General features: G+C 36.8%; 1 protein-coding gene across 1 annotated transcript; it reads left to right on the top strand.

Moving 5' to 3' along the window:
• LOC106882416 (intraflagellar transport protein 46 homolog) lies at positions 1 to 27,893 on the top strand. The gene is made up of 11 exons (XM_014933091.3): positions 1 to 4,336; positions 9,317 to 9,422; positions 10,224 to 10,297; positions 10,456 to 10,565; positions 11,768 to 11,842; positions 12,859 to 12,952; positions 16,575 to 16,709; positions 18,619 to 18,731; positions 23,211 to 23,277; positions 25,148 to 25,309; positions 27,240 to 27,893. The coding sequence occupies exons 1-11, from the start codon at positions 4,295 to 4,297 to the stop codon at positions 27,339 to 27,341; spliced, it is 1,080 nt and encodes a 359-aa protein (XP_014788577.1). The 5' UTR covers positions 1 to 4,294; the 3' UTR covers positions 27,342 to 27,893.
• Positions 27,894 to 27,937: the final 44 nt, after the last annotated feature.

Below are 27,937 nucleotides of genomic sequence, written 5' to 3'. Positions count from 1 at the left end.
AAGGACTAAATATTGGTTATACTCAAAACCACCCATGATTTTCTTCATCTCTTCCAACTTTATTGGGTGGATAAATTCATTGGAAAACTTTCTATCATTGTTAGTTTTGGCAAAGTTATCTAATTATCTAGCACCACCACTAACTGTAACCAAAGAATTAGGATTTTAAAGTTTCTGGAAATTCATTGAAACAACATCTCACACAATTCTTTTTTTTTTTTTTTTCCCTCAAAGACACCTGAGACCCATTCTTCACATAAAAGTATTACATCATTCTTTTCACACCTAATTTACAGCCTTTCAATACAACCACAACCCTGAACAATCATTGCTTGTTTTCAATGAGAATATCACCAGAATGAATTAACCTAATTTTTATTGAATATTTGTAAATCTTTCCCTCCCTACTTACACAGGTCTGCAATCAAAAAATTATTTCACATTCATTGGGTGAAAATGATCAATTTGTACTTTATGATTTCAAAAATTACAAAGACATCCTCCTATCATGCACGATTTCTTCACAAGATCGATCATTGCATTTTACCACTATGCCCGAATTTAACTATTGTCTTTTATTATTACTATTAATTGTCAGATTTAAATAAACTATAATAGTATAACTAATAGACATAATTTTTAAAAAATAAGCAACTGGCAATGTTTAGACTGCTTCAGCTACATAGAGAACTGTGTGAATCACTGTAGCTTCAGTCAACTGCAAACTGAGGAGAGAAGGCTATGCTTTACAAGATCACATTCCTTAGGTTAAAACACATTTTTTATTTCAGTTATTTCCTCATACCTTTGTTCAATATGTATTTGCTACAACCATGATCTTATTGTATTATATGTTACAATACAATGCTTTAATGATATTATGTTATGCATTGAGATGGTAAATCAAATATCTGCTGTTAAAAATGTCCTCCTCTCTTTTCCTTAGAGGCTTCCACATCATTTAAGCAAGGATGCCTTTTAGAAGATGTGCAGCAAGCCCAGATAACTTTTGTTATATTTGTGGAAAGTCTATGACAAAAAAACATCAATGAAACATGGAATTTGTCAAAAAAATCTTCCAGGGCTACTTCTGTGTGAAACAGGAGACAAAGATAAGTGAGCTCCTCACAAGGCCTGCTAAATTTGTGCTGAAGACCTAAGACAATGAACAAAATGTACAAAGAAGTTTTTTTTTGTTTTGGGGTTCTAATGATGTGGAGAGAGCCTAGAAAATCACAGTAATGTGATGACTGTTACTTTTGCTAATGTAAAGTGAAGGGACACAATTCAAAGGCTCCAGTCTTAAATCCAAGAATCTTTTAGCTCCTCATGCATCATTCTATTGGCATCATAACCATGAAAAAAAGAATTTGTTCCTTACTTGCGCAAGAAAATAATTTGGTTTATTATCCTTATTTTCTACTTGTTTCAGTCATTAGACTGGAACCATGCTGGGGCATCACCTTGAAGAATTTTTAGTTCGATGAATCGACCCCCAGTACTTAATTTTTTTTAAGCCTTACTTATTCTATTGGTCTCTTTTGCCAAACCACTAAGTTACAGGGACGTAAACAAACCAACACTGGTTGTCAAGTGGTGGTGGTGAGACACACACACATGATGGGCTTCTTTCAGCTTCCATCTACCAAATCCACTCACAAGATTTTGGTTGCTCCAAAGCTATAGTAGAAGACACTTGCTCAAGGTGCCATGTAGTGGGAGCGAACCTAGAACCATGTGGCTAGGAAGCAAGCTTCTTAGCACACAGATCCATCAGGACTAATAGGAAAGTTTGACAAGTTACAGCTCTGATGAATGGAAACTCTTTATTGACTCTTCAAAGAAGTGTTTTAAAGCTGTTCTACTACATAATGATAATAAATATGCCTCTGTTCCTGTTAAGCACTTGGTGATCATGAAGGAAACATGAAAATTTAGTGTCTCCCTGAATCAAGATTAAATATAAGGATCACAACTGGATGATTTGCAATGACTTGAAAATAATTTGTGTGTTGCATGGACAACAGCTAGGCTACACAAAATTTCCTTGTTTCTTGTGTGAATGGGGTAGTAGAGCCAGGTACCCCCATTGGTTGAAAAAAGAATAGCCAAGTAGGTATATGCTTATGCCAGGAACAAAGAATATCCTTCAAGAAAGTATGGTTGATCCAAAAAGGGTTATTTTGCCTCCTCTACATATAAAACTGGGTCTCATGAAGCAATTCATAAAATATTTGCCTCAAGATGGAGAGGACTTCAAGTACTTAGCAACTTTCCTGCTTTACCAGGTGCTATGGTTGAAGAGGATATATTTGTAGGACCAAATATAAAGAATCTCATCAAAGATGACCATTTTGAAAACTCTCTTAGTGATTCTGAAAAAGATGCAAGGATTAGTTTTAAAGATGTGAAGAACTTCTTAGGTAATCACAAGGATCCAAACTACAAAGACATAGTAGGAAGAATGCTGGGAAAAGTTCAAAGCCTTAGGATGTAAAATAAGTATTAACCTCTTTGATACCAACCCGCCTGAAACCACCTCTGGCTCTATAATACAAATGTGTTGTTTTCAAAAGTTCTGAATTAAAATCTTCCTCTAAACCTTAATCACAATATATGTTCCTAACATTAGCTTAATGATAACTAAGTTATTTTACTAAATTCTTTGTTATATTTAAAATTGATTGAAAGAAACACAAGGCATCTCAACAGAAATATGGTAACAAAAGGGTTAAAGTTCATTTCCTACATGCCCATTTGGATTTCTTTCTGGAAAATCTTGGAGATGTAAGGATTTTGAGGTGCTGAATCTAAAAAATGAACAAACCATTGTAAAAATCTATTTTCTCACCTTTCAATTGCATTTGTGCCTTTATATTTTGCTAAATAAGGTATCAAATTCATCTTTATTACTTTCATTTTGTCCTATCAATGTGGATTTACCTACAAATTATGATATATTTTATCATTAAATTGATAGAAAACCTTAGGTAAAACCAAAGAGCATTTTTGATATTTCCAGTCAGCACCACAAAAATATATAAAGTAACATTCAATTATCAAAACAATTTTCTCAAAAAGTCCCATTTTTGCAAACCCATGTTATCAAAAGATTTCAGCTAATCCCTTAAAAAATTACTGAATGTTAAACCAAATCCCTACTAAGCATCTATTTCTTTAAAAACAAAATGTAGATCTACAACTTCCAAAACAATGTCTCATCCTGATTTACTCCATCAGTTTCCTATTTCGCAACTAATTTTCCCATCGCAAATATTCCTCCTGTCTTCCTTTTATTTCACTCCTGTTGTTTTTATCAACATAAGAATGATTCTGTTGGAAACATGGAATACTCCACTTGCCACTGCAATTTTGAAGTACTTTTTCTGTTGTTTGTTTTAAATAAGTCTCATTGATTGCAGACCACCATCAGTTACATGCCGTTTAGAAGGGAGGGGCAATATTTTCTTGTTATGTATAGTGATAGTTTTTTGGGGTTTTTTTTTGCTGTTGAAGGAGATAACATTAACTCCATTGGATTCATGCCTGTTACTAATGGGAACACACTTGATGGCACTACTTACTCACTATTCAATGGTGCACCCTCGGTTTACAAAAATCTTCCTGCAATACAAATTAGTGCCCACCCAGAATATTCTGAGGCAGCCCCAGACACCAAAAATCTAGTGATGGGCATGATTGGACTGTCAGTCTTTGTTCATAGGAGTGGTAGAGAAGGTTAGGGAGGTGCTTGCTTAGAAGAAAAAGTGTAGGGAACAAAACCAAATCTTGTGGTAATCCCCAGTTTCACATGGGTCAGAAAGGGTTCCAATTGCACATCTTGCAAAAGTCTTGTCTGACAAGAAGTCATCAGTTCAAGAATCAAGAGACAAAAGTAAACGATGGGCGGGCAGTGTTTCCAGATTTGCTTGTTAAACATCGCCTTGTTGTTGCTTTTGAAATTAGCAAATCCGACAATCACCAAATTTGTTGAGGACGAGACCCATTGATGAGTGATGTAAGTGAATGTATAAGTTGATGGTAGCAGGAAAACATGCAGGGTGAAGAATTTCTGAGCGTCAGCGTCAGACGGAAAAGCACAGTATAATATAAGCAATGAACCGTCGTTAAACTGTACTTATAGGAGGATAGTGTGCACGTTTGAACTCATTAATTAACCAATGGTAGGAGTTAATACATATACATATCTATTGGATAAGAGTAAGAGAGAAAGAGAGGGAGAAAAGATACAGAAAGTTAATTAGAGTTAACTCCCTTATAAGACATAACCAATATGGCGCTTCCTCCCAAACTTGATACTTCGGCTGCTACTAAGGTAAATAGTCCTTATAATATATTATTATAATTTACAAACAATTGCAACTTCTCTACATCGTACAATACCTTCGTTATTTATTTCAACTCGAAATTATCCTGTTTTATTTTATACTTAACTTTTCTTGTAGTTAACTCCGAAGCATATGTATCTAATGTCAACAAAGTTGTTGCTATCTTCAGAAAATATAGGGCAATATTAAATCTACGTTATACATACATAGTATTAATAAAATAAATGGAATAAAAGATTTTATTTAGTACGACACATGTTTTGACTTATACATTTTGTATAATTGGCAAGACTTCCTTTTGTACCCCCCCCCCCCCCCACAAAAAACCCTTTCCATGTATATGAAAACAATTGTATTGTGGCATAACTAGAGTTGTAACCCCACCCCCCGACTTTGGAAGCTCATAACTTTCAGAAAAATTAATATTTTTTAATGAAATTTTCTATGCATATATTATTTATTATGTAGATTCCAAATATACAAAAATTTTCGGTGAAAGTGTTTTGGAATAGGGGTGGGGGACAATTTTCGGAAATTCCAACGGAGTCCACTTAAATTCTTCTTAACTTCCAGGAAAATGAATATTTTTTCGTGAAATTTTCTACAACTATACCTTGATGTATGTACATTTCGAGCATGTAGGAATTTTGAAGGAAACAACTGCAGGTTATTTTTGAGAAGTGTTCCCCACTCGGTGGTGTTTCGGAGCAAGTTGTCCATAATTGTTTCATTTTTCTCTATTATGTGCGTATGTGCATCCGTAGATTTCTAATGTAGTAATACGCTGCTTCTGTTCTCTTCTACTTCTCTACTAGAAACGTTTACTTTGGAATTTACTTCTATTGAGCAGAAAAAAATCGTGTGCATGTTATTTTTAACGTAAGTTTTCTTATGACGGCTTCTGTTCACTGCCTATTACTACATTAGAAATCTACGGATGCACATACGCACATAATAGAGAAAAATGAAACAAATATGGACAACTTGCTCCGAAACACCACCGAGTGGGGAACACTTCTCAAAAATAACCTGCAGTTGTTTCCTTCAAAATTCCTACATGCTCGAAATGTACATACATCAAGGTATATTTGTAGAAAATTTCACGAAAAAATATTCATTTTCCTGGAAGTTAAGAGGAATTTAATTGGACTCTGTTGGAATTTCCGAAAATTGTCCCCCACCCCCATTCCAAAACACTTTCACCGAAAATTTTTGTATATTCGGAATCTACATAATAAATAATATATGCATAGAAAATTTCATTAAAAAATATTGATTTTTCTGAAAGTTATGAGCTTCCAAAGTCGGGGGGGGGGGGTACAACTCTGTAGTTATGCCTTGTATTGTAACTTTTGTATTATGCGTTACCCCCCTAATATACACCAGGACAATGCGGCGAGCTGGCAGAATCATTAACACTCCAGACATAATACCTAGCGGCATTTCGTCCATCTTTACGTTCTAAGATGAAATTCCGCAGAGGCCTACTTTGCTTTTCATTCTTTCGGAATCGATAAAACAAGTACCAGTTGATCACTGTAGTCGATGTAATCGACTTACACCCACCCCGAAATTGCTGGCCTTGCACCAAAATTTGAAACCAGTATACATTAGGACATACAGGGTGGGGAAGCAAAACTTTTGTAACATTCGAAACTTTCTCATTGCACATCAACAAGTCTAGTAATTCAAAAATAGGTTAATAACATTCACATATAAATACAAAGCGAATACTTTATTCTATGTGGCTTCCATTGTTTGCAATGACAGCCTCCACACAGTCCCGGAACCCTGGTCAACTCTTCACCATGTAGTCATTGAGCATCCTCATAGGCATTGCAGCCTTCAGAGAATTGATGTTGGGGTGGGAGGTTTTGTAGATGGCATGTCCAAAATGCCCCACACGGCATAGTCCAGAGGATTGAGATCTGGGCTGGAAGTGGGCCAGAAAGTAGCAAAGTTGGATTTGTAGAAATTCTGTACCTTCTTGGCAGTATGGCTGGGAGCACCATTCTGGGTCTACACGTAGTTGATAAGAGATTAAAAGTATTGAGGAATAGAGATAGGTGTCAAGCTGTAGAGGAAATACATGGAGACAGCAGTTGGAAAAGAAAGGAAAGGAGAATGAGTTAGGGAGTAAGACGAAGAGAGTGGGTGAGTCAGAGTAAGATTGAAAGTGCAGAAGAGATGGTGGTAGTGATGTGCTGGGACATGCTGTCAAGGGACAGTGGGGATGATGAGAATAGATGAGGTGATATAGAGGTTTGGACTGGATGAGTGGGCAGGTGGATAGAACTAACAGATGCAAGTGATGAAGAGATATATAAGAGTGACTCAGGGGCATGGGTTGCAATAGATTATGACGTGAAGGCAATAAGTGAGGTGCTGATGGTGGAGAATAGCACAGAGGAAAGAAAGCACAGGCAAGAGGTTATTGGTAGAGGCAGCATGCAAGGGAAGATAAGTGGTTGGGGCGGGAGAAAGAAATGGAAGTGGTTGGGGTGGGAGAAAGAAGGTAACTTACATCTACCAAAATATTGCTTTTCAGCAAGAGTAATATCAACTTATAGCTGCCAAAATATTGTTGTCAGCTGCAACAATGAAACTGAAAAGGCTAAGTTTATGTTGATGGTACTGAGGCTTACTGAACCGAGAGAATGGTAGTGAAATCAATAACTTCTGAGAACATTAATGATAATGGTGCTGTTGTTGTTTAACCTAAGGCCTGCTCTGATCAAGTAAACATAGGATCAAAGTTGTTCCACCTGTGATGATCCAACCTCTTTTAAGACATACTCTATATATTACAGAAACTGAAAGATTCTAGCAAATCACACCAAAATCTGTCAAATAGTGCTTTATTTAGAAACTATATAATAGCTATATCCTTTACAGTTACTATGTATAGGTACTATATAAATGAAAAGTGTTTGTGTGTATGTCACCAAAAATTCCCTGGTGCATCCTAGAGAAAAACAGATTTGATTTTATTCATAGAAACTTTGACGAATCAATACGACCACAGAACTATGTCGAGATAAGTCCTGAGTTCCTTGCCTAAGCATGTACTTTCCTATGTATTTTGCCCCGATTCGTAATATCTCATTTAGTGCTCAAATTCATTTTCAGTTGTCCTTAACGATGCCGTCAAACCCAATCATTTATTCAAGTTTTTCAGTTTTTATTTCCTACATAGTCACCTATTTCTATAATTCTGTCTTGGACTTAGCTGGCCGAAAACCCCTGATTTCCAAATTCTATTTCTATTTCTACCATTCAATATTTACTGTGTCTACGCGACAGAAATTCCCCAAAATATCTCAAACTATTCTTCCTCGTGCATCGGCCTAACCCCCCCTCCCTCTGCTTACTGTGTCTCTTTCGAGACTGGCTCCTGTGCAGGTGATACATAAAATACACCATTTTGAGCGTGGCCGTTGCCAGTACCGCCTGACTGGCCTTCGTGCGGGTGACACGTAAAAGCACCCACTACACTCTTGGAGTGGTTGGCGTTAGGAAGGGCATCCAGCCATAGAAACTCTGCCAAATCAGATTTGAGCCTGGTGTAGCCATCTGGTTTCACTAGTCCTCAGTCAAATCGTCCAACCCATGCTAGCATGGAAAGTTTTTGGTTACTAATAATCAAAAAATATAATTTGCTATGAGAAATAACTCAACAACCATATTGTCAACATTGAATTTTTTAGAAGCTGCCATCTTAAACTCATACTTATCTGAGTATGTGTACATTTGTATATATATATATATATATATATGTGTGTGTTGCATCTTATAACTATCTATCTACCTCTCTCTATTGGTCTCTCTCTGTCTTTTACATTTTTCCTTTCTTTATATATATTTACCACACTCTCTCTCTGTATATGTATGTCTCATGCATGCTTTCCCACTCTCTCTCTCTCTCTCTCTCTCTCTCTCTCTCTCTCTCTCTCTCTCTCTCTTGATATGACATGAAATGCAAATTAGTCACAGGAGATGAGTGTGTCTGTCTATATACTTCTGTCTATCTCCGTACTTGTCTCTCCCTCTATCTTTTACATTTTTGTCATTGTAAACTTCCACCTCTCTCTATATTTACCACACTCTCTCTCACTCTTTCTCTGTATATGTATATCTCTCACACTGAGTGTGTGTATGTTTGTATATGTATGTATGTCAGTGTGTCTGTATGCATGTGCATATGAATTTCATTAGGGTGACAGAGTTGAAAGACTCTCACAAAGCATCAGCAGTGAGCTTAGGAGACACTTGAATAGAGAAGGAATAGACTTGATATTATGCAAACATAGGCTTCTGTTGTATGGTCTCAGGAGATACGTGAACATTGGATCCATTGATTAGATGATAAGCACAAAAGCATCTTGCATCGCACAGATTCAGGAAGTGATGGCCCATTTCAGTTCAAACAACTTCAATTTCCAGTGAGTCTTAGTTTTGTCTCAGCTGTCAACAAATCGCAAGGGCAAAACATTTTTGGTTTCTGGTTAATACCTTGAAGAGCCCTGCTTCACCCATGCTCAACTTTACATAGTAGGAAGTAAGAAAGATCTTTACATCTATGCACCAAATGGAAAAGCAAAAAAACTTCGTTTATTGAAACCTTATAAATACCAAATAATGCAGAAATTTGTCCTGATCAACAGGATTTTCCATTGGGGAAAACATGGTTTGACAAGGAATAGAAATAACTGAAATAAAGGAATTCTATTGTGATAATTGCCCTGCAATGACATGCTAGTGTGAGTGTGTGTGTGTGTGTATATATATATATATATATATATATAAAATACAGCTATAGTCTTAACTACTCAATCTGTCATCAGTCACAGAAGGTCTATGCATTTTCCCTTTCTTCACACCAATAAATAAATAAAGATGAGATAGAGAAAGTGCTAGAAGAAATATACTAAATATTACATTAAGAGCACTTTTCCCATGCTTTTCAGGCCCAGCTTCATCAGAACCAGCCGTATGATGAATCTCTGGAGGTTCCTGATGCTGATGATGTTCCTAGTACCTATACTCCAACACCAAGATCACATAATCCTCTTGGTAAGTCAGCTGTTTATGCTTTTTAAAGATATGACATACCTGTTATGATGCAATGACACTTAACTTTAATTTGACTAGCTTGTTGATTTATGGGTGTGTGTGTGTGTGTATGTGTTTTGGTTTGTGTGAGTGTGTTGGTGATGTGTTTTCCATCATTATCATTTACACTCAAACTGAATATATGTAAATGATAATGATGGGTCATACACCACACACACACACACACACACACTGTACATGGGTGACTGCATAAAGTATTGGACTACTATCTCATAAGTCTTGGATTCAACTCCATGCAGGTATTGCCTTGTTCAATATTTGGGGGAAGGTGAGGCAGGAGCCTTAATTTACCATATTTCAGTTATTGTGAATTGGCAGAGACAAAAATCTTCCAGTATTTAGTTACATCTCTTTAGGTCAGTCATGGACAACCTGTGGCCTGCAGGACTTTCTGAATGGCATCTTCACTGAAAAATTACCTTGATTTTTTTTTTTGTAGTAGTGTGGCCTACCTGATGATGAGTCATGTCTCATGTGGTCCACTTTTCAAAAAAGGTTGCCTATACTTGGTTTAGGTTCTGAGTTCAAATCACATTGAGGTTCACTTTAACTTTCACCTTGTTGAGGTTGATAAAATAAGTACCCATGTTGTACTAGGGTCAAGTCCAATTTATTGATACACTCCCTCTATATATTTGTGGTGTTGTGTCAAAGTTATAAATCAATATTTGAAAACATTGAATGTGGCAACTTAATTATTTTTCTTGAAGTTCCAGATGTTTCCTGTTCCCTATCTTTCAGGTCGGATTCCAAACCCTGGCATTGACCAGTCTGGGAGTCCCCACTTACTGGCCACCTCGACTGATGATGCCAAGGTCAGTGTTTTTTTTTTTTTATTACTTCCATTTCAAACTTGCTGATGTTTTTAGTGGAGCAACAATTGATATTGAGCGGTTCAGTTATTTATTCAATCCATTAATCAATTATCTATTTAATTATTCATTCATTTATTTATCTCGGATTTGTTGAACAGAAGCTTCTTGGTAAATCTTTAGGCAGAAGCAGTAATTTATCTGATGATGATGATGATGGTTCTGATCTGAGTGATGATGACGATGACGATGAAGAAGTACATATTGAAGGGTAAGTCTTTCTTAGTGTTTGATGTCACTTAGTTTCCTCAGGACACAACAATTCAACCAGACGAATTCTGAGTAATAGGATGCAAAATTTGTGCCAGGACCAAGTATTTCTAGCTTCTTGCCATTCAACAGCAGCATACTTGAAGAGTTTAAGGCAAAATTATATAAATTTATCAATAATCTAAAAGCAGAACCCCTGTAAAAATTTACAAGCAACATTGTAAAAGTTCCCCTCTGACAGGAGTTAGTGTCATTAGGTCTGTACAACATTATCATCTATTACACCAAAAGGGTAAGTAGATTCATGTATTCTGAAGCTGTTAGATTCTCAACAGAAATCCTTTGGCTGTTGGCTGGATCCTATACTTTTAAGTAGATTTAGCTATCAGGTAATTGACTAAAAAAGAACCAGCATTGGCCAATCATCTGAAGGTTTGTGTGTTAAAATTCTGCCACATATTGTGGTCTGAAAATATTTTAAGTTAATGTTGCCTTAATATCAATCAAAGACTGAAGAAAGAATTTATTCAATGACCAATAATTGCATTGTTCATTACTTCAAATAATAGTGACCTGTTTTTAGGTGAGTCTTCAGTTATGGTTCACTTGATTCACCACTACCCCACCCACCCCACCTTCCTGCTGATTCACTCCAATATTTTACAATCCTTTCTCCATGACCTCTTCATAACAATATAGTCAACACTCATATTGGTTACATCACATAGGGATCAGCCATCAGCAGAGACTTCTCTGTGTCCATTTTACTTGCTAAAAATAGCAGAAAAATCTCCTTAAATCACACCCTATGTTATTAACGAACAACACATTGAACAATATGGTCCCATGGTAAATAGAATATGTCTTAAAAAATGTCTGCATGGTCAAAGATGGAATGTCTTTAATCATAAGCCTACTTGATTAGGGCAGGTCTTATGCTAAAAGAGAATAACAATTACAACAACATTCATGCTATTAGTGGTTATTGATTTCACCATCATTCTCTCAGTTCAGTTAGTTTCAATTCTAATAACAGAAACTTGGCCATATTAGTTTCATTGCTGTAACTTATGGCAATATTTTGGTAGCTATAACTTATTGCTGTAGCTGTTAACCAACTTTATCTAAGCCATCTCTCATATTTTGTTAAGGACTGGTTATTGACTTCCTTTTATAAAATCCAATGTATTGTTTCTTCAACAGAGCATATGATCCAGCTGATTATGATAATCTCCAGGTGAGCTCGGATATTAAAGATTTATTTGAATATATCTCAAGGTAAGAATCAAGAATTATGCATTATTTTTGCTATGTTTTTATTTCTTTTCTAAAGAATGCAGAAAGAAATCTTGTTAATATAGAAGTGGCTTTGGAGTTTGCTACCTTGTGATCTTTTTGTTGTGGTCTTTTATGTTCTGAGTTCCATTGGGCTGACATTGACTTTTATCATTCTGGGGTTGATAAAAGAAAACACCAGTCCTATACTGAAGTTGGTGTAATCTACTGTACACTTCATTGAAATGTCTGGCTATATGTACTAAAGAAAGTTCTACTGATCAATAATCGTATTAATCAATTGATAGCGATTTGTTTTAGGTATGGTTGTGTGGTTAAGAAGTTTGTTTCTTGACCATGTGGTTTTGGGTTCAGTCCCATTGCACAGCACCTTGGACAAATGTCTTCTTCAATAGCCTGATCAAGCTAACCAATGCCTTGTGAGAGGATTTAGTAGATGGAAACACAAAGAAGCCTGTATATATTTATATATGTGTGTGTGTGTGTGTGTGTTTCCTTGTCTTAACATCTCAGGATAGTTGTAAAATGAGTGACATTGTCATGCAAATGGGGATTCTTCATATCTAGTTTTTGTAGAAACACATTTGGCCATGGGGAAGTATCTTTGCAACATGAAGGATTTCAGGTCAGAAAAATCTGCCACAAGAATTTTGTCTGACCCATGCAGACATGTAAGTGTGGATATTAAAACAACAATGATGATGTGACTGTGTGTGAATCTTGCCTAGAATGACTTTGGTGGACATGTGCTGCTACATCAAAAACTGTCTGGTCAATATAGAATAAGCCTTCTTTTGAGAGAAGTTTTATCTTACTGATAAATTATATGATTAGTCTTTGTACACCTGTTTATCATGTAAAAAAATATAACAAGACACGGGCATTCACTGTTTTCTATAATTAGTTAATCAGTCATTTGATTACTTTCATTTAATTAATGATCCTTTTGTGTGTCTGTAGTGATCAAAGATGAGCAAATATAATTTTTCTTGTCGTAGATATTCTTATCAAGTGATTGAATTGGAACACAAACTGAAACCTTTTATTCCTGACTTCATTCCATCAGTAGGGGACACTGATGCATTCATTAAGGTGAGTGAAACTGCTGAGAGAGGAGCTACCTGAGTGATTAGATAATAAATGTATTTTTAATGTTGAACTAATTTCTGAGACAATCAATCTTGTTGCTGTCATCATTTAACATCCATTTTCCATGGTGGCATGGGTTAGACGGTTTGACAGATGCTGGTAAGCCAGAGGACTGCACTAAGCATTACTGTCAGCTTTGGCATGGTTTCTATGGCTGGTTGTCCTTCCTAACACCAGTGCTTTTAATGTGGTACCAACTCCAGTGAGGCCACAAAGTAATTTTCAAAACCCTTCAACTGAGGGGATGTAGTATTGAGGGATGTGGCTTTATGCCTGGTGATGAGAGCTTGAACTATGAAAGAGGGACAAAAACAGGTGTCTTGCTGGAGAAGAGTTATGTGGATACTCCAATCAGAGAAAAAGAAAAAGAAGGGATTGGACAGGGTGAGTTCATGAGAGTGTAAAAGGAAAGAGGAGAGGAGAAGGGGGATACAGTGAGTGGTGAATACGGGTTTATAAGGGAGTGACAGGATAGCACTGATACAATCGACAGTGGGGGAACAGGAGTGAGAGATGACACAGTGTCATTGGGCTGCAGGTGGGGGAGTAATTAGCATAATGCATGAAGAGATGTAGTTTGGTTCACTGGGGAAGAGTGAATTGATGTAGCATGTGGATAGAGAACATATAATACACAGCACTTACAGAACTCAGTTTTCTTGAGGTGGGCAGGTCTTCTCAAGAACCTCATATCACCAGACATCTCAGTTCATCGTTGTCTCTTCTGTGAAGCTCAACATTTTGAGATCATCCCATGTCTTCCTAGGTCTCTCACTTCCTCAGCTTCTATCCACTTTCACCAATGGCACTTCTTTATATACTTGTCCTCATTCATAAGTATCACATGACCAAACCATCATGGTTTTCTCCCTCACATGCTACATCTAATTTCTCTTATGCCTAACTTTTCTCTCAACTCATTTGCACTTTGTTGTACATGCACACTAATATTGTACATGTATCAAAGCATATAGTTTCATTCCTCTCTAGTCTTTGCATGTTTTCTGCATTCAGGGTCTACATCTCACAACTGTGTAGCATAGCTACATATACAAGCATCATACAGTCTGCCTTTCACTCTGAGAAAGAAGCTTTTTATTACCAACAGAGTGTAATAGCTCTCTGAACTTTATGTTCAGAATGTTTCTGAATGTGGAGAATGAATGAGAAGAGGAGAGTCTGCCAAAAGTTAACCCAATTGAGGGACCAGCTATCTGAATCGACAGTACCCAGGTAGATAAAGCAATTAAAGATATGAAGTCAGAGAAAGCGCCTGGCCCATCAGGAATCACCGCTTGGATGCTTAAAATATCGGGCAGTGTGGGTTATGGTCTTGTCACCTGCATTGTAAATCAGGTAGTTCATGAAGGAGTCATACCCAATGACTGGTGTAGCAGCAATCAACTGCTACATGAGGAAATGTGATGCTTTAAATAGAAATAACTACAGGAGTATCAAATTATTGGATCAGGTGATGAAAGTTACAGAGAGGATCATAGCCTAACTAATTAAGGAGAGAGTTAGCCTAGATGAGATGCAGTTTGGTTTTGTGCCAGGCAGAAGCACCACTGATGCTATATTTCTGGTAAGGCAACTGCAGGAGAAGTACCTAACCAACATAAACCTCTGTACTTGGCTTTTGTTGATTTGGAGAAAGCTTTTGACAGGGTTCCCCCGATCCTGTATTGGGTGGTCAATGTGGAAACTAGGGATAGACAAGTGGCCGGTAAGAGCTGTACAAGCTCTATACAGGGATGCTGTCAGTAAGGTGAGGGTTGGTAGAAGTAGGGGTTCACCAAGGATCAGTCCTCAGCCCCCTCTTATTCATTATAGTCCTCCAGGTAATAACAGAGGAATTCAAGACAGGTTGCTCCTATATGCTGATGACTTTGCTCTAGTAGCTGAGTCACTGCCAGAACAGAAGTTTAGGATGTGGAAGCAAGGTCAAAGGGCCTTAGGGTTAACCTAGCAAAAACCAAAGTCTTAGTAAGTAGGAAGGCTGTCAAATCACAACCCACTTCAGGTAGATGGCCCTGCTCGATCTGTAGAAAAGGTTTGCATAGAAACTCCATACAATGTACCCAGTGTAAGCTATGGACAGATAAAAGGTGCAGCAAAAGCAAAGGAAAGTTAACTTGGAAAATAGTTTTTGTGTGTGGCAGATGCACAGGGGCAATAAACACTGAAGATGTACAGAAAACAGATTCCATCACATGTCAGAGGAAGAAACTAGAAGTAGTTGATAGCTTTCGCTACATAGGTGACCAAGTCTGTAGTGGGGGTAGTTCCTCTGAGAGTGTAGCGACTAGAGTATGAATAACCTGGGCAAAGTTCAGGGAGCTCCTATCTCTGCTGGCAACTAAGGGCCTCTCGCTCAGGGTGAAAGGTAGACTTTATGATGCATGTGTGTGAACTGCCATGCTACATGGCAGTGAATCATGGGCCATGACTGCTGAGGACATGCATAGGCTTGAAAGAAATGGAGCTAATATGATCTGTTGGATGTGTAATGTCAGTGTGCACACATGACACATGCCCTCAGAGAAAAGTTGGACATGAGAAGCATCAAATAGGGTGTGCAAGAGAGGCAACTGCACTGGTATGGTCATGTGTTAGGTATGAATGGAGACAGCTGTGTGAGAAAGTCTCACTCCCTAACTGAAGAAGGAACCTGTGGAAGAGGTAGACCCAGGAAGACATGGCATGAGGTGGTGAAATATGACTTTCGAACATTGGGCCTCACAGGGGCAATGGCAGGAGACTGGGACCTTTGGAGATATGCTGTGATTGAGAAGACCCGGCAACTAAAGTGAGATCACAGCCATGCACGTCTGGCCCTGTTAAGTATACCCCTGATACGTTGGATGATATATGTTTGAGAAGACTTGTTGCATCAAGTAAAACCAATATCATAGCAGTGGCCAGTGCCCCCCTGACTGGCTCCCGTGCCGGTGGCATGTAAAAAGCACCATCCAGATGTGGTTGATGCCAGGTTCACCTGCCTGGCTCCTGTGCCAGTGGCACATAAAAAGCACTATCCGAACATGATTGATGCCAGGTCCGCCTGACTGGCTCCTGTGCTAGTGGCACATAAAAAAAGCAACAACTGATCGTGGACGTTAAACGATGATGATGATATATATATATATATATATATATATATATATATATATATATATATATATATATATATGAAACGCGGTTAACCTAGATAATACTGTTTTATCATTTGAAGCAATAGGAAAAGACTTTAACTTCACATGGGACTTATCTCTGAGATGACAATGGGAAAGAAGAAAATGTAAAGCCACTGATGCAGAAATCACATTTTTTACAATAAAACGAATTTAGCTGGCTTGTGGTTTCAGTGAGCTGTTCTGTATGTGATCTCACATTTGGTTACAGCCAAATAAGCAATATCAAAAAGGTTCCACCTTATGTACAAATGCAGGCTGCCTTAATTTATATTAATTCTCTCTCACCTTAACTTATATTGCTTCTATAAACCTCATAATGTTTATTTAATTCAACTTGAAAGTTATCTCAATTCATTGTTTATTTCTAGATACCAAGACCCGACATGAAACCTGACATGGTTGGTCTGACTGTTTTAGACGAGCCTTGTGCTGCACAGTCCGACCCAACAGTGCTTGATCTACAATTGAGGACCATTTCAAAACAGACAACTGCTAAGCAGATGGTAAGTATTCTTAGACTTTGATACTTTGATAGAGTTGTCTTGGAATTGTAACTACCTCTGTTGTTGCTGCTTGAACTCTACTTTGGTTATTGGTGTCATGAATGTTTGACTTTGCAGCATTTACAAATTAATCAGTATGATTAACATATAAGTTTTAATGGGAATCCGTTAGTGATTGTTTATTAAAACATTAATTAATAAATTTTAGAAACTTTAATCTTGCAGTAACCTTATATTAGTTCCTTGTCATCTGACAAGGGACCAAGACTTTTGTGATTTTCTGTGCTTGACAAGACATTAAACTAAGTAAAATCATGGCCATCCATATATACAGGCATGTCTTTTATAGCCATGTCCCACTCGCATACATAATCTGTCCTCTGTCAAAACTCCCCCATGACCCATCTTCCTATTATCCCCCCTCCCACTACCCACTGCAGGCCCCTCCCTTTCCCTCATGTCCCTCTCTGCACATTCTCCATGCCCTCACATATCTATCTTGCAGCCCTTTCTAGTCACTCCAGTTTCTCCTTCCATCACTTACTACAGTCACCTCTTCCCCGCCTTTAAACATCTCCCCTCACATTCTTATGGAATATCCCCTCTATCCCATCTGTACCACTTATACTCTACCCACCACTATCCTACTATCTAATACTCTTTATTTCTCTCTCTCTCTCTCTCTCTCTCTCTCCTCTAACGTTCTCCCATCTTCCTTCTCCTATTAGGGTAACCAAGTATCTCCTCTATTGTAAGACACCTATCTCTATCCCTGTATTATACTCTAACATCACACCTAGTTCATATCCACTTCCCCTGGTTGCACTCCCTTTCCTAGCTGAGAAGTCTTCATTTCACAAGTTTCTTGATGATCCCACAGGTGTTGGTGCCATGTTAATAGCACTAGTGTTGATGCCACATAAAAAGCATCCAGTACACTCTGTAAAGTGGTTGGCATCCATCTGTAGAAACCATTCCAAAACAGACAGGGATGGGGAAGGGCACAGCCATTCACAGAAGTATTGTGGCTGTTGAGAGTTTACACTAGAACTCAAGTAGTAATTAAAAAGTTAGTTGCAGATTTATATTGCTTCATTATTTAAAGAAGTCTTTGAGACACCTCATCAGCTCATTAAATCACTCATCATCTCATTAAATCACTCATCATCTCCACCATATTTGGTTAGTATTCTATTTCCAACTTTAGAATGTTGAAAAGCAAGTTGGGCTTTGGTGGGATTTGAAATGAGAATATTAAGGTTTGGAATTAAATGCTAAAAGACATTTTGTCTTATAATTCTTCCAATTTGCTATTTGCTTCCTTTGTGTCTGTGACAAACAATAGTCATGAAAAAATTGGAAATATCTTTTCTCCAATTTTTGTTATTCATTCCCAAAACTTCTCTAACATAGAAATATTTTACAATATGTGTTTGCTCGACCCAAACCATGCTAACCTTGACATGCTATCTACAATATGCAGGATTAGATTTTGTTTGCATCTGATTTCTCTATTGATTCTTGTCAAACCTGATTAGCTCTGCCAGAATTAATGATCCTGAATATATAGAAGATTATGAGAAATACCATATTTCTTCTCAGCCTTTAATCATTGCATCTGTGTTCATGCTAGCATCAGTTAAACAGCCTAGCACCACTTCTGATACTCTTGTGTTATCTAATCTTTGAGAATTAACTTTCTGAGATCTAATCTTACCATTACTTCCCTTGTTTTCCTTGGCCCTCCATTCTCAGCACAGTGGAGGGCCAAGCACTTGGGTCACATCCTACCAATACAGTAGTTGATACTAATATAAGTATTTAGTAAATGTCCACAAAATACCCTGAGACTTTTTATCACTTAATTCCAAAATGTTGTTTGCAGAATTGTATGTTTTCTTTGTTACAGGTTGTGAAAAGTCTAGAACAAGCTGAAAAAGACCCAAAGCAGATTGATAACTGGATCCAGAATATTGATAAATTACATCGATCAAAGCCACCACCCAATGTACATTACACCAAGTAAGTTGTTGATTTATTTTAGAATCTTCTGGAATTAACTCTCAGTATTAGTTTCTCCCATATTCTCAAGCACATTAGGTGACAAGTTGACACCACCGATTTCTGTTGGTGGGCAATTTTCTCTACATCCAGCCATTGATATTGGTCTATCTTAGGTTGGTTCTCAATGGTTTTGTGCCATGTACTTTTCAGTCTTCCTCTATTTCTTTTTCTCTCTGGTGGTGTTCATTTGAAAGCTGTTTTAGAATAATGTTGTTCTGGTAGCTGGACTTGGTCAGTTTTTATCTTCATTCCGTGATGTTTCTGCTAAGTGGCCTTGTGTTGACTCTTTTTAGAATGAATTCATTGATTTTGTGGTCTTGTCAATACATTGCTGGGGTGGAGGAAAAGATGACAGAATACCACAAACTCCTACTGTGTGAGCGTGCACACACATACACACACACACCTATATAAATGATAAATTTCTCTGCAAAGCCAGTATTCAGCAGTACTTGTATCAAATATGAGAGATAAATCTCCCTAATGATAGAATGCTAGTTTTTCTCTTTTAACACATCCTCAAAATTTGATCACTATTTTCCAACAACTTGCTCAACTGAGGCATAATGTTCTGGGAACCCAATACCTTATCCAATTATCTGAAACACTTTTTGTAATCTGTAATAATAAGAATAATAATGGTCTCTGATTTAGGTACAAAGTCAACAATTTTGTGAAGAGCAGACTAGTTGATACTGTCAGTCCTTGTACTTGACTGGTACTTTAATTTATAAACCTTGGAGGAATGAAAGGTGAAGTTAACCTTGGCAGGGTTTGAGGTTAACTTTGCCTAAATAATAATAATAGTGATATTTTCTTTGTTAACCAGTTATGTTTCAGAAAACACTGGGGATGGTATAGGACAATACAATGTGTAGTTACTTAAAAGAACATGTAAAAAGAAGGATAACAGTAACAAAGAAACAATAAATTCCAAGCAATAATACCCCAAAAGCAGGAGACCTCTGAGGGCTGCTCCTGGAAACCACACAAAACCACAACCACAATTACCATGACCACTATGGCAAGTGCCTTCTCCCTGTTATCCTCCTCTCTACAGAGGCATGCTCAGGGTAGACCTATTCATTCAAACCATGCTTGCCACTCTTGCCCATATTTCAACAAATATGCTGGGTGGCAGCACTTTCTTTTTTACCCTCATTTTCCTTTTGGAATGTAGTGAGGTGAGGCTTGACCAAAGAGAAAGTTTGGAGGGGTATCTGTCTTCAGCCCTTTCTGTGTCATCACCATACAAGCTTTTTCATCAAGGCCACCAAATAAACATTGCCTGTCCTTCGTGGCCAAAAGAAGGCAGTTGGACAATTTTCACAATAGATTCAGCTGATAACCCAACCTACCTACACTTGATAGCAGCCATTTGACAGAACTCCACAATGCTTGGGCATTGGATGAGTGCTTGTGCTACCATGGGTGCATCTTGGGCAAACTTGGCTGACAGCATTTCTGGGCTGTACCTTAACCACCACCCCATAGCACTGCCAGGCCAAAGATTTCAGGAAATTATCCATGTCCATGGTCCAAATATGATCTGAAACAGATCAGCCAATTGACTTTTGTCAACAATCAGCCTCCCCTAAGAACCTTGTTGCTCTTGCCCACTACTAACTCTCTATAGAATGCCAAAGTGGAACTTATACTATCTACATTACCTAACTGGTGGAGGGCGGAGTGCTTGATGACATTCCAGATGCTAAGCACCAGCTTGATCTTTGCTTAACCCAGGACTGTCAAAGATATGAGCTGTTGAAAAACCAGTCTGACATATGGCAACCATACCTATTCACCAGCAAAGAATTGCTAAAGATGTTGCAGCCCCAGTGCATGTCTGCACATCTTCAGCCACAGCATACCCAGTCCTCCACTCAGAGGGTATTGTCAGCAAATAAAGCACCTGACTAGTGGAACATGTCCCTTACATATTAAAAAAAATGAAAAAAACGAACATTCTGGTCTAGTTAAATGTGAACTAAGGCAAGGATCAATGCTCAGGCAGTAGAATGTAATGGAGGTGATGTAAGCATTTACCATTTCTGCCCAACCTCTCAGGGATAGCTTTCTCTGGGCCCATTTCTAGGTGAGATTGGTCTCCTTGCTCATCACCTCATCCCATTTCCCCACTTGGAGATCTAGACCAAACCAGACATTCAGCAGTTAACTAGTCTAGTATCCCATGATACTTTTGGACAATATGGACCTGCTTCTCCAGGAGATGAGTTTCAGGTCCACTGACTTTCTTTGGTTGATTTTTGCTCCTGTCACTGTCTCATGGCTCATTAGAGCAGTCCCAATCACTTCAATATACCTAGTACCTGACACAATAGTGGTTACATCATCTGCATTTGCCATCATAAATCTTCTGCATCCCAGTTCACATGGGCTGCTCCTCAATATCTCTAGTGTCAGCAGTAGTGGCTCAAGTGTCAGCACATTTAGAAGAGATCAAAGGGAACAACTTTGACAGACCGAGTGCATCATACTGAAGTGTTTCAATAAATGGCAATGTACCTTAATCACCAAGCAGATGTTGCTATTCATTACAGATATCTAACAGTAAAAGCCAGTATTGAAACCAGCTGTCATGAGAACAACTGCCAAGTATTGGTGGTTCACCCATCAAAAGCTTTTGATTGATCTAAATTGAGCAGGACCCAACCCATTTGCCAAGTTCCTTACCTACCCTCTCTGTCATGGGATAGCACATGTTATGTTTGTACTTAATTAACCAGATCATTGACAACAAGCACCAACCTCTTGGCTAACTCCTGGCTAAAAAATTTAAAATCTGTGTTAAGCAGAATTATGGGCTGAAAATTATCAAGCAATCTCCCCTTGTTTAGGTCCTTTCTCAGCAATACTGAAGCTCCTCAACTCACAGAAATGGAAATTCTCCCATTCTGCCTGCCAGTTTGTGTTAGATAGCTGCCAAGTTTGGCATATAAAAATAGACTCTCTCCATCACAGAAAGCCTTGTGATGGTTTGTGACACCTCAGTACTTTATTGACTTCGGAGGGATTTTAATGAATGTAACTAAATACTGCAGAGCATATGGTAATAATAATAATAATAATAATAACAATATCATGACAATAATAATTACACAATAAGAAGTGCAATCTTTTTATTGTGTATTTACCTTCATGAAGAGTTATGTCAATTTAATTAATTGATTTATAATAATAATAAGAGCACTCAGAGAGCACAAACCTCTGCCAAGGCAACGCCAATCTCCTTTCAACGATTAGCTGGAGATGATTTTTAAAATGAGAATATCTGAAATAAACTTGATTGCTATTACAAACGAGAATACTGAAAATGAACCTGACTGCTCTCAAAAATTAAGTAAAAAATCCTGAAAAATAATCCAGAATTCTTTCTCCGGTACCTGATTGATCCCAATGGTAGTCATGAAATGTAAATGTGGGTATGCGGGGTTTGTTTATAATGCTGTGTGTGTGTGTCATTTGCAGTGGGAACAGGCACAGTTTTCTCTATGAAGGCCTTTTTTAGTCTATTCACTGATATAGTGTCTTTACAACCATTAAGGTCTATAGTAAAAAATTTATCTATGCATGAAAGGACCTGCATACAGTGCTGTTATTGGAGGTTTAACAACATTGTTGCACACAAAAACCTGAGTTCAGGAAGTAAAGCTAAGGCAGAGCTAGAAATGCAATTGAGGTAAGAGATTTTAAACAGGAGCGATATATTCAAAATTGGTAGAACTAAAAATTGTCAAGGACAAATTAAATTTATTATTGTTACTGGATATGTTAGTGTTATTTAATTTCTGAATGGTTTTGCTGCCATTTGTTTATGTACTTTGATTTCTTTATCCATCAGTTTCTACTAAAATAGAGATATGAATAAAATTAATAATAAACGAAAATAAAATTTTGGATACAGCAACGCTGCCATAACTTACATGGAAACCATGAGTGTGTTTTCAATGGAGATAATCAAAGAAAGACTTGAAAGTCAATGTAAGATCATAATACTTCATGTAAAGTAAAGTGAGTATAACAAATAATCCAGAATCCTTGTCTGGTACTGGATCAATCTCAAAATCTAATCAGTTCGTGCCAGTCACAAGGCCAAACATCTCTGAAAGTTTTATCTGAATCCATCCAGCGGTTCTTGAGATATCTTGTCCACAGACAAACAAACAAACAAACACAACTGCAAACAATACTCCTGCCTTTGCTAAGGCAGAGGTAATAATAATAATTATAATAACTATTGTTGTTGTTGTTGTTATTATTATTATTATTATTGCACAAGGTTACATATTTAAGTTGCAGTTATTTATACCAACCATAGAATGTTGTACCCTGTAAAATAAAAGGCTATGGACAAATTCAACAGAACCTCCTTAAATTATTTGTTAATTTGTATTGTTTTTTTTTTATATATTCCAGGAATATGCCTCCAATAGACAGCCTGATGCAGGAATGGCCATCCGAGTTGGAAGAATTACTTAAAGAAGTAGGTTATCTTTTGGTCATCCCTACCATTTATATTCTAAGAAATGTCAAACTGTGGACATACTTGCAGTTATTTCTGTCATGTGTTTTGAAGAAAACTTCATATATTTTACTTTAACCCTTTTGATACCAATCCCTGGTTCTATGATTCAAACTTCCTGTTTTAAAGTGATTTGAATTAAAATCTTCCATGAAAAATTTCACTTGCTTAATGGTGACAAAATTATTTTACTAAATTCTTCATTATTTTCGAAATTAATTAACAGTGTATTTTAATGGAAATATTGTAATAAACTGGTTAAATCTTTGAACTCTTAGAATTTAGTTTATGATGTTTTTATAGTTTTGAGAAATGAAACCGTAATTCAATGTTGTTTGTGTAGGCAGTGTTTTCATTGTGTAAGCTCAATCTTCAGGTGCCCTGTTTTTGTGAATATAAAGCTGTATGTTTAAAACTTAAGGATCTGAGGACAATGGAAGATTATTTTAGTTAAACAATGAAGTAGAAAAACAAAATAAATTTACCACTTTACACTGGTACTTTCTGCAGTTAGCTTTATCTTATGAGATTATCTTAAACCTTAGATGGCTTATCTTCCATGCTGTAATTGTTAAAATAATCTGAATATTAAATAACCTCATAGGTGTGGCTGAATGGTTAAGCAGTTTGTTTTACAACCAAGTGGTTTCAGGTTCTATCCCACTGTACGGTTTCTGGGGCAAATGTCTTCTACCATATTGTTGGTTGACTGATACTTTGTGAACGGAATTTGGTGGATGGAGTATGTGTGAAGCCTGCAACATGTGCACATGGATATCTTGCCAATGCAATGTACAGATGTAAACATCAGTAAGAAAACTAACAAAAATGGTACTAGTCAAAAGAAGTCCTTTATATTTGTAGTGCACTAAGTAACAGATACTCCCTTATCACCCAGGAACAGTTAAGATATCTATGTGACTAAGACATGGTTAAAATACATGTGGTAAATGGCAATATTAATGTTCTAATTTTATGTGTTTCTTGTGTCAAGGCCTTAGTCTTCATGAGCAGTGCATTGATCCTGGATTTTTCCTAAAACTATGTGATGTTTTGGTGCAGCCTGACATCAGACATTGCATTTCCAGTGGAACACACTGGCTTCATTTCTTTCAAGCCTTCACATATCTTCTGCATTTTCAGACTAGGTTTCACTACCATGTAGCATAGCTGTTTCTATGGAGGCATCATATAATCTGTCTTTCACTCTGAGGGATAGGCCATTTGTTACCAACAAAGGTAATAGCTCTCTGAACTTTGGCTAGTCAGTACTTATTCTAATAACAATACTTTCGGAGCATCCTCCTCCACCATTGATTTGGTCTTCTAGGTAACAAAAATTATCTATTACCTCTAAGGATCCTTCTGGGTATCTGAAGGAATCTATTTCCTGTACATTCTTAATGCTCATTTTTCCTTGCACCTCTGCCACATACAAGTGCTACTTTCTCTTCTTAATCTTCCTGCAATTCCACTACATCTCTTATGTGTCCATACCTTGCACTGGCTACACTGAAGAGATTAGTAATTTGTCTGCTTCCCTGCTTACTAGCCTATTTTTTCTAAAATAGTAATTAGATTCTAATGAACCTGATGATATTTCTGTCCAAAGATAGTAGTGATATTACCTCAAAGAACCAGTTTTGTTCATTCATAAATTCTACAATATGATTAATGTCCAATATGTAAAGATATTTACTACATTTTCTTCCATAAAGACTTAAATTTAAGACTAAATCTAGAAAAGTAATTAATGTGAACAGAAAGTTTAATTTATTTTCTTTTATATCTAAAACAATTCCTGTTGTCTCCTGTTTCCATTGTATTGTAGGTGTCATTGCCGAGTGCCAGTATGGATACCAGCTTGGCTGACTATATTCGAGCTATTTGTTGTATATTAGACATACCAGTGTATCAGACCAGCCACAACAATGATATGATCCAAGCTCTCCATGTTCTCTTTACTTTGTACAATGAATTCCAGAATTCTCAAGTGAGTCATTGTTTCTATCAATCTTTAGTCTCTGATGATCCTTGTTGTTTAGTTCCAGGACATCCCTGATTGAAGGGACTTTTGAATAGTCATTCCAATCATCATTTTACTAGTGTCCTTAACTTTTCAAGCATTGTGATTTGAGGGAAATTAGGCTGCTATTTTTAGCAAGTTAACCAAGTCTCTGGTGACTCCATCATTATCTTTATATTTTGGCATTATGTTATGGTACTGTGTGGTTGTTTTATATTAGTGATTAAATCTAACATTGTACAAGATAGATTTTATTTTTCTACATTGCAATAGGCTGTCATTGGCAGTGATAAATAATACACTAGAGACGTCTGTCAGTCACTATTGACCAAATTCTCTGCATCTGTATGTTCATGCCTGGGCAAGGTGTTTTTGTGGAGGACTGACAGTGGCTCAGGAATGCATTTTGGTACCTGTTTCACTGCAAGCATTTGTTATCAGAAAGTGAAGGGATAAAGCAGACACAACAATGTACCATATTCAACATTCCAACAGTTACACCCCTTGGATTGGTTGCTTTATTTTTTGTTGTCTGACCTCAAGTACAGAGATTCAGGACATCATGAAGCATTCTATCCAACATTTTAATAGCTTCTATTTGCTGCTTTGTAATGCTGTAACCTTGTAACACACCTAAACTATAAGTAAAGTTCAGAGTTTGTGACACACTATGAAAAATAAATCTAATTTATATTGCCATGATGCTTTAAATAGTTGGCATCATTAATAACAACTCAAGACCTAAAACCTTTAAACTCTATCAAATATGGCACTGTGTGGTTGTTTTGTTTGTGATAGATCTAACAGGGTTTCATTAGCGTACATCTTTCTACATTGCAGTAGGGTGTCATTGGCAATGAGGATAATACACTTTCTCTTTTTAATCAGTGTCATCTTTGTAATTCATTAATGTAATAATTGTGAACTGCTGTCTGTTCTAATAAAAAACACTTGTCACATTTTCTTTTATCAAATTAAATATTCAGAGAAAAGCCTCTGCCTCCTCTTCTTCCTCATTAATTTACATTTATCTTAGCAATAATTAGACTTTAACATCTCTAACTTCACTTTTGTCAGCTTTAACAACTTTCATATTTATTATTTATCTCACCCTCCCCTATATATATTCTTCTGCTCCACACTTATCTATGTTTCAAGTTTTAATTGTACCAAGGTCAACTTTCCCTGTTATCCTTCTAGAAATTTATTCAGTGAACTGTTTTTTATAAATTTCTTTTGATACAATTTGTGAGCACTGGGTCACTTACTGGTTAACTGTTCCTGAGTGATAAGGGAGTATCTGTTACTTAGTGCACTACAAATATAAAGGACTTCTTTTGACTAGTACCATTTTTGTTAGTTTTCTTACTGATGTTTACATCTGTACATTGCATTGGCGAGATATCCTACTCTCATCCACCCACATTGGAAGCATTGTACCTATATTAGATATTCAGATTATTTTAACAACTGCAGCATGGAAGATGTTTATAAGCCATCTAAGAACATGCAAAAAACCGTTAGGTTCACTTCAACATTTAAATTTAATTTGTGTCGAAATATTTTCATCGTTTTGAAACCACGACCTGTTCACTGACAAAATTCCGTGCAGCCTGAAGTTTTGTCAGTGAACAGGTCGTGGTTTCAAAACGATGAAAATATTTTGACACAAATTAAATTTAGATGTTGAAGTGAATCTAATGGATTTTTCTGTGTTCTTAAATGACTTATAAACATCTTCCACTATAAGTACATCTCAAATTATTTTATTTTCTATTAAATATCAATATCCTTCTCAAATATCCTTACATAGGTTCATTAATTTTAATTATCAACTAGTTTTGTCATCTTTTGCATAAGAAATCTGAAAAAAATATCTTTTCTTTTATTCTGACAGCATTTTCAGACATTGGCCCAGGAATACAAAATGAAGAAAGAAGCCAATCCCAATGAACAATTAGTCTTGGAGGGAGATAATGAAGCTCCAAATGGCAATTAATCACCAAAGAAAGACATATAATAGATTTATTATTTTGCAATATTCAAAGATGTTAAATAGTAAACCAGGTTTTTATTAACATTACAGGGGCCTTACTACCAAAGATAAGAAGCTGGAGGAGAGTTCGATAAAGTTTAATGATGACTGGCTACTGAAGTTGACCACAAACTGCTACAAGTTTATTGATGTAGATCATCACTAGTTTCTTTACATGGTATCCTCGTAAGCAACAGTTTGCTCTCATCAACCACCTTCCTGCCATTTACATAAAACTGTTTTATTTTTACTTCCTTCCATTTCTCTCTCAATAATTTACATCCGTTCTGCAAACAAGAATGAAACACTTTCCTTTCTTCTCAACTTATTTCCTAATTAGAGGCCTTTCTAAACCACACTTTCATCTCAACCACCTACCTTACATAAGTTCCCATTTCACTACATTTATAGAAATGAATCCATCCATTTGTTTTAACATTATTATTTCAGTTGACTTTCCATCTGATCCAACCTCACTGATATTTATGAAATAAATTATTCTAGAACTTCCTGGAATTCAAGTGTATTTCTTTTTCTCTGTCAAACAATAATTTAAAACA

The sequence above is a fragment of the Octopus bimaculoides genome, chromosome 10 (genome assembly GCF_046866305.1).
Source record: "Octopus bimaculoides isolate indiv1 chromosome 10, ASM4686630v1, whole genome shotgun sequence".
In the NCBI taxonomy this organism is placed as follows: Eukaryota; Metazoa; Mollusca; class Cephalopoda; order Octopoda; family Octopodidae; genus Octopus; species Octopus bimaculoides.
This window is presented reverse-complemented; position numbering and strand designations above follow the sequence as displayed.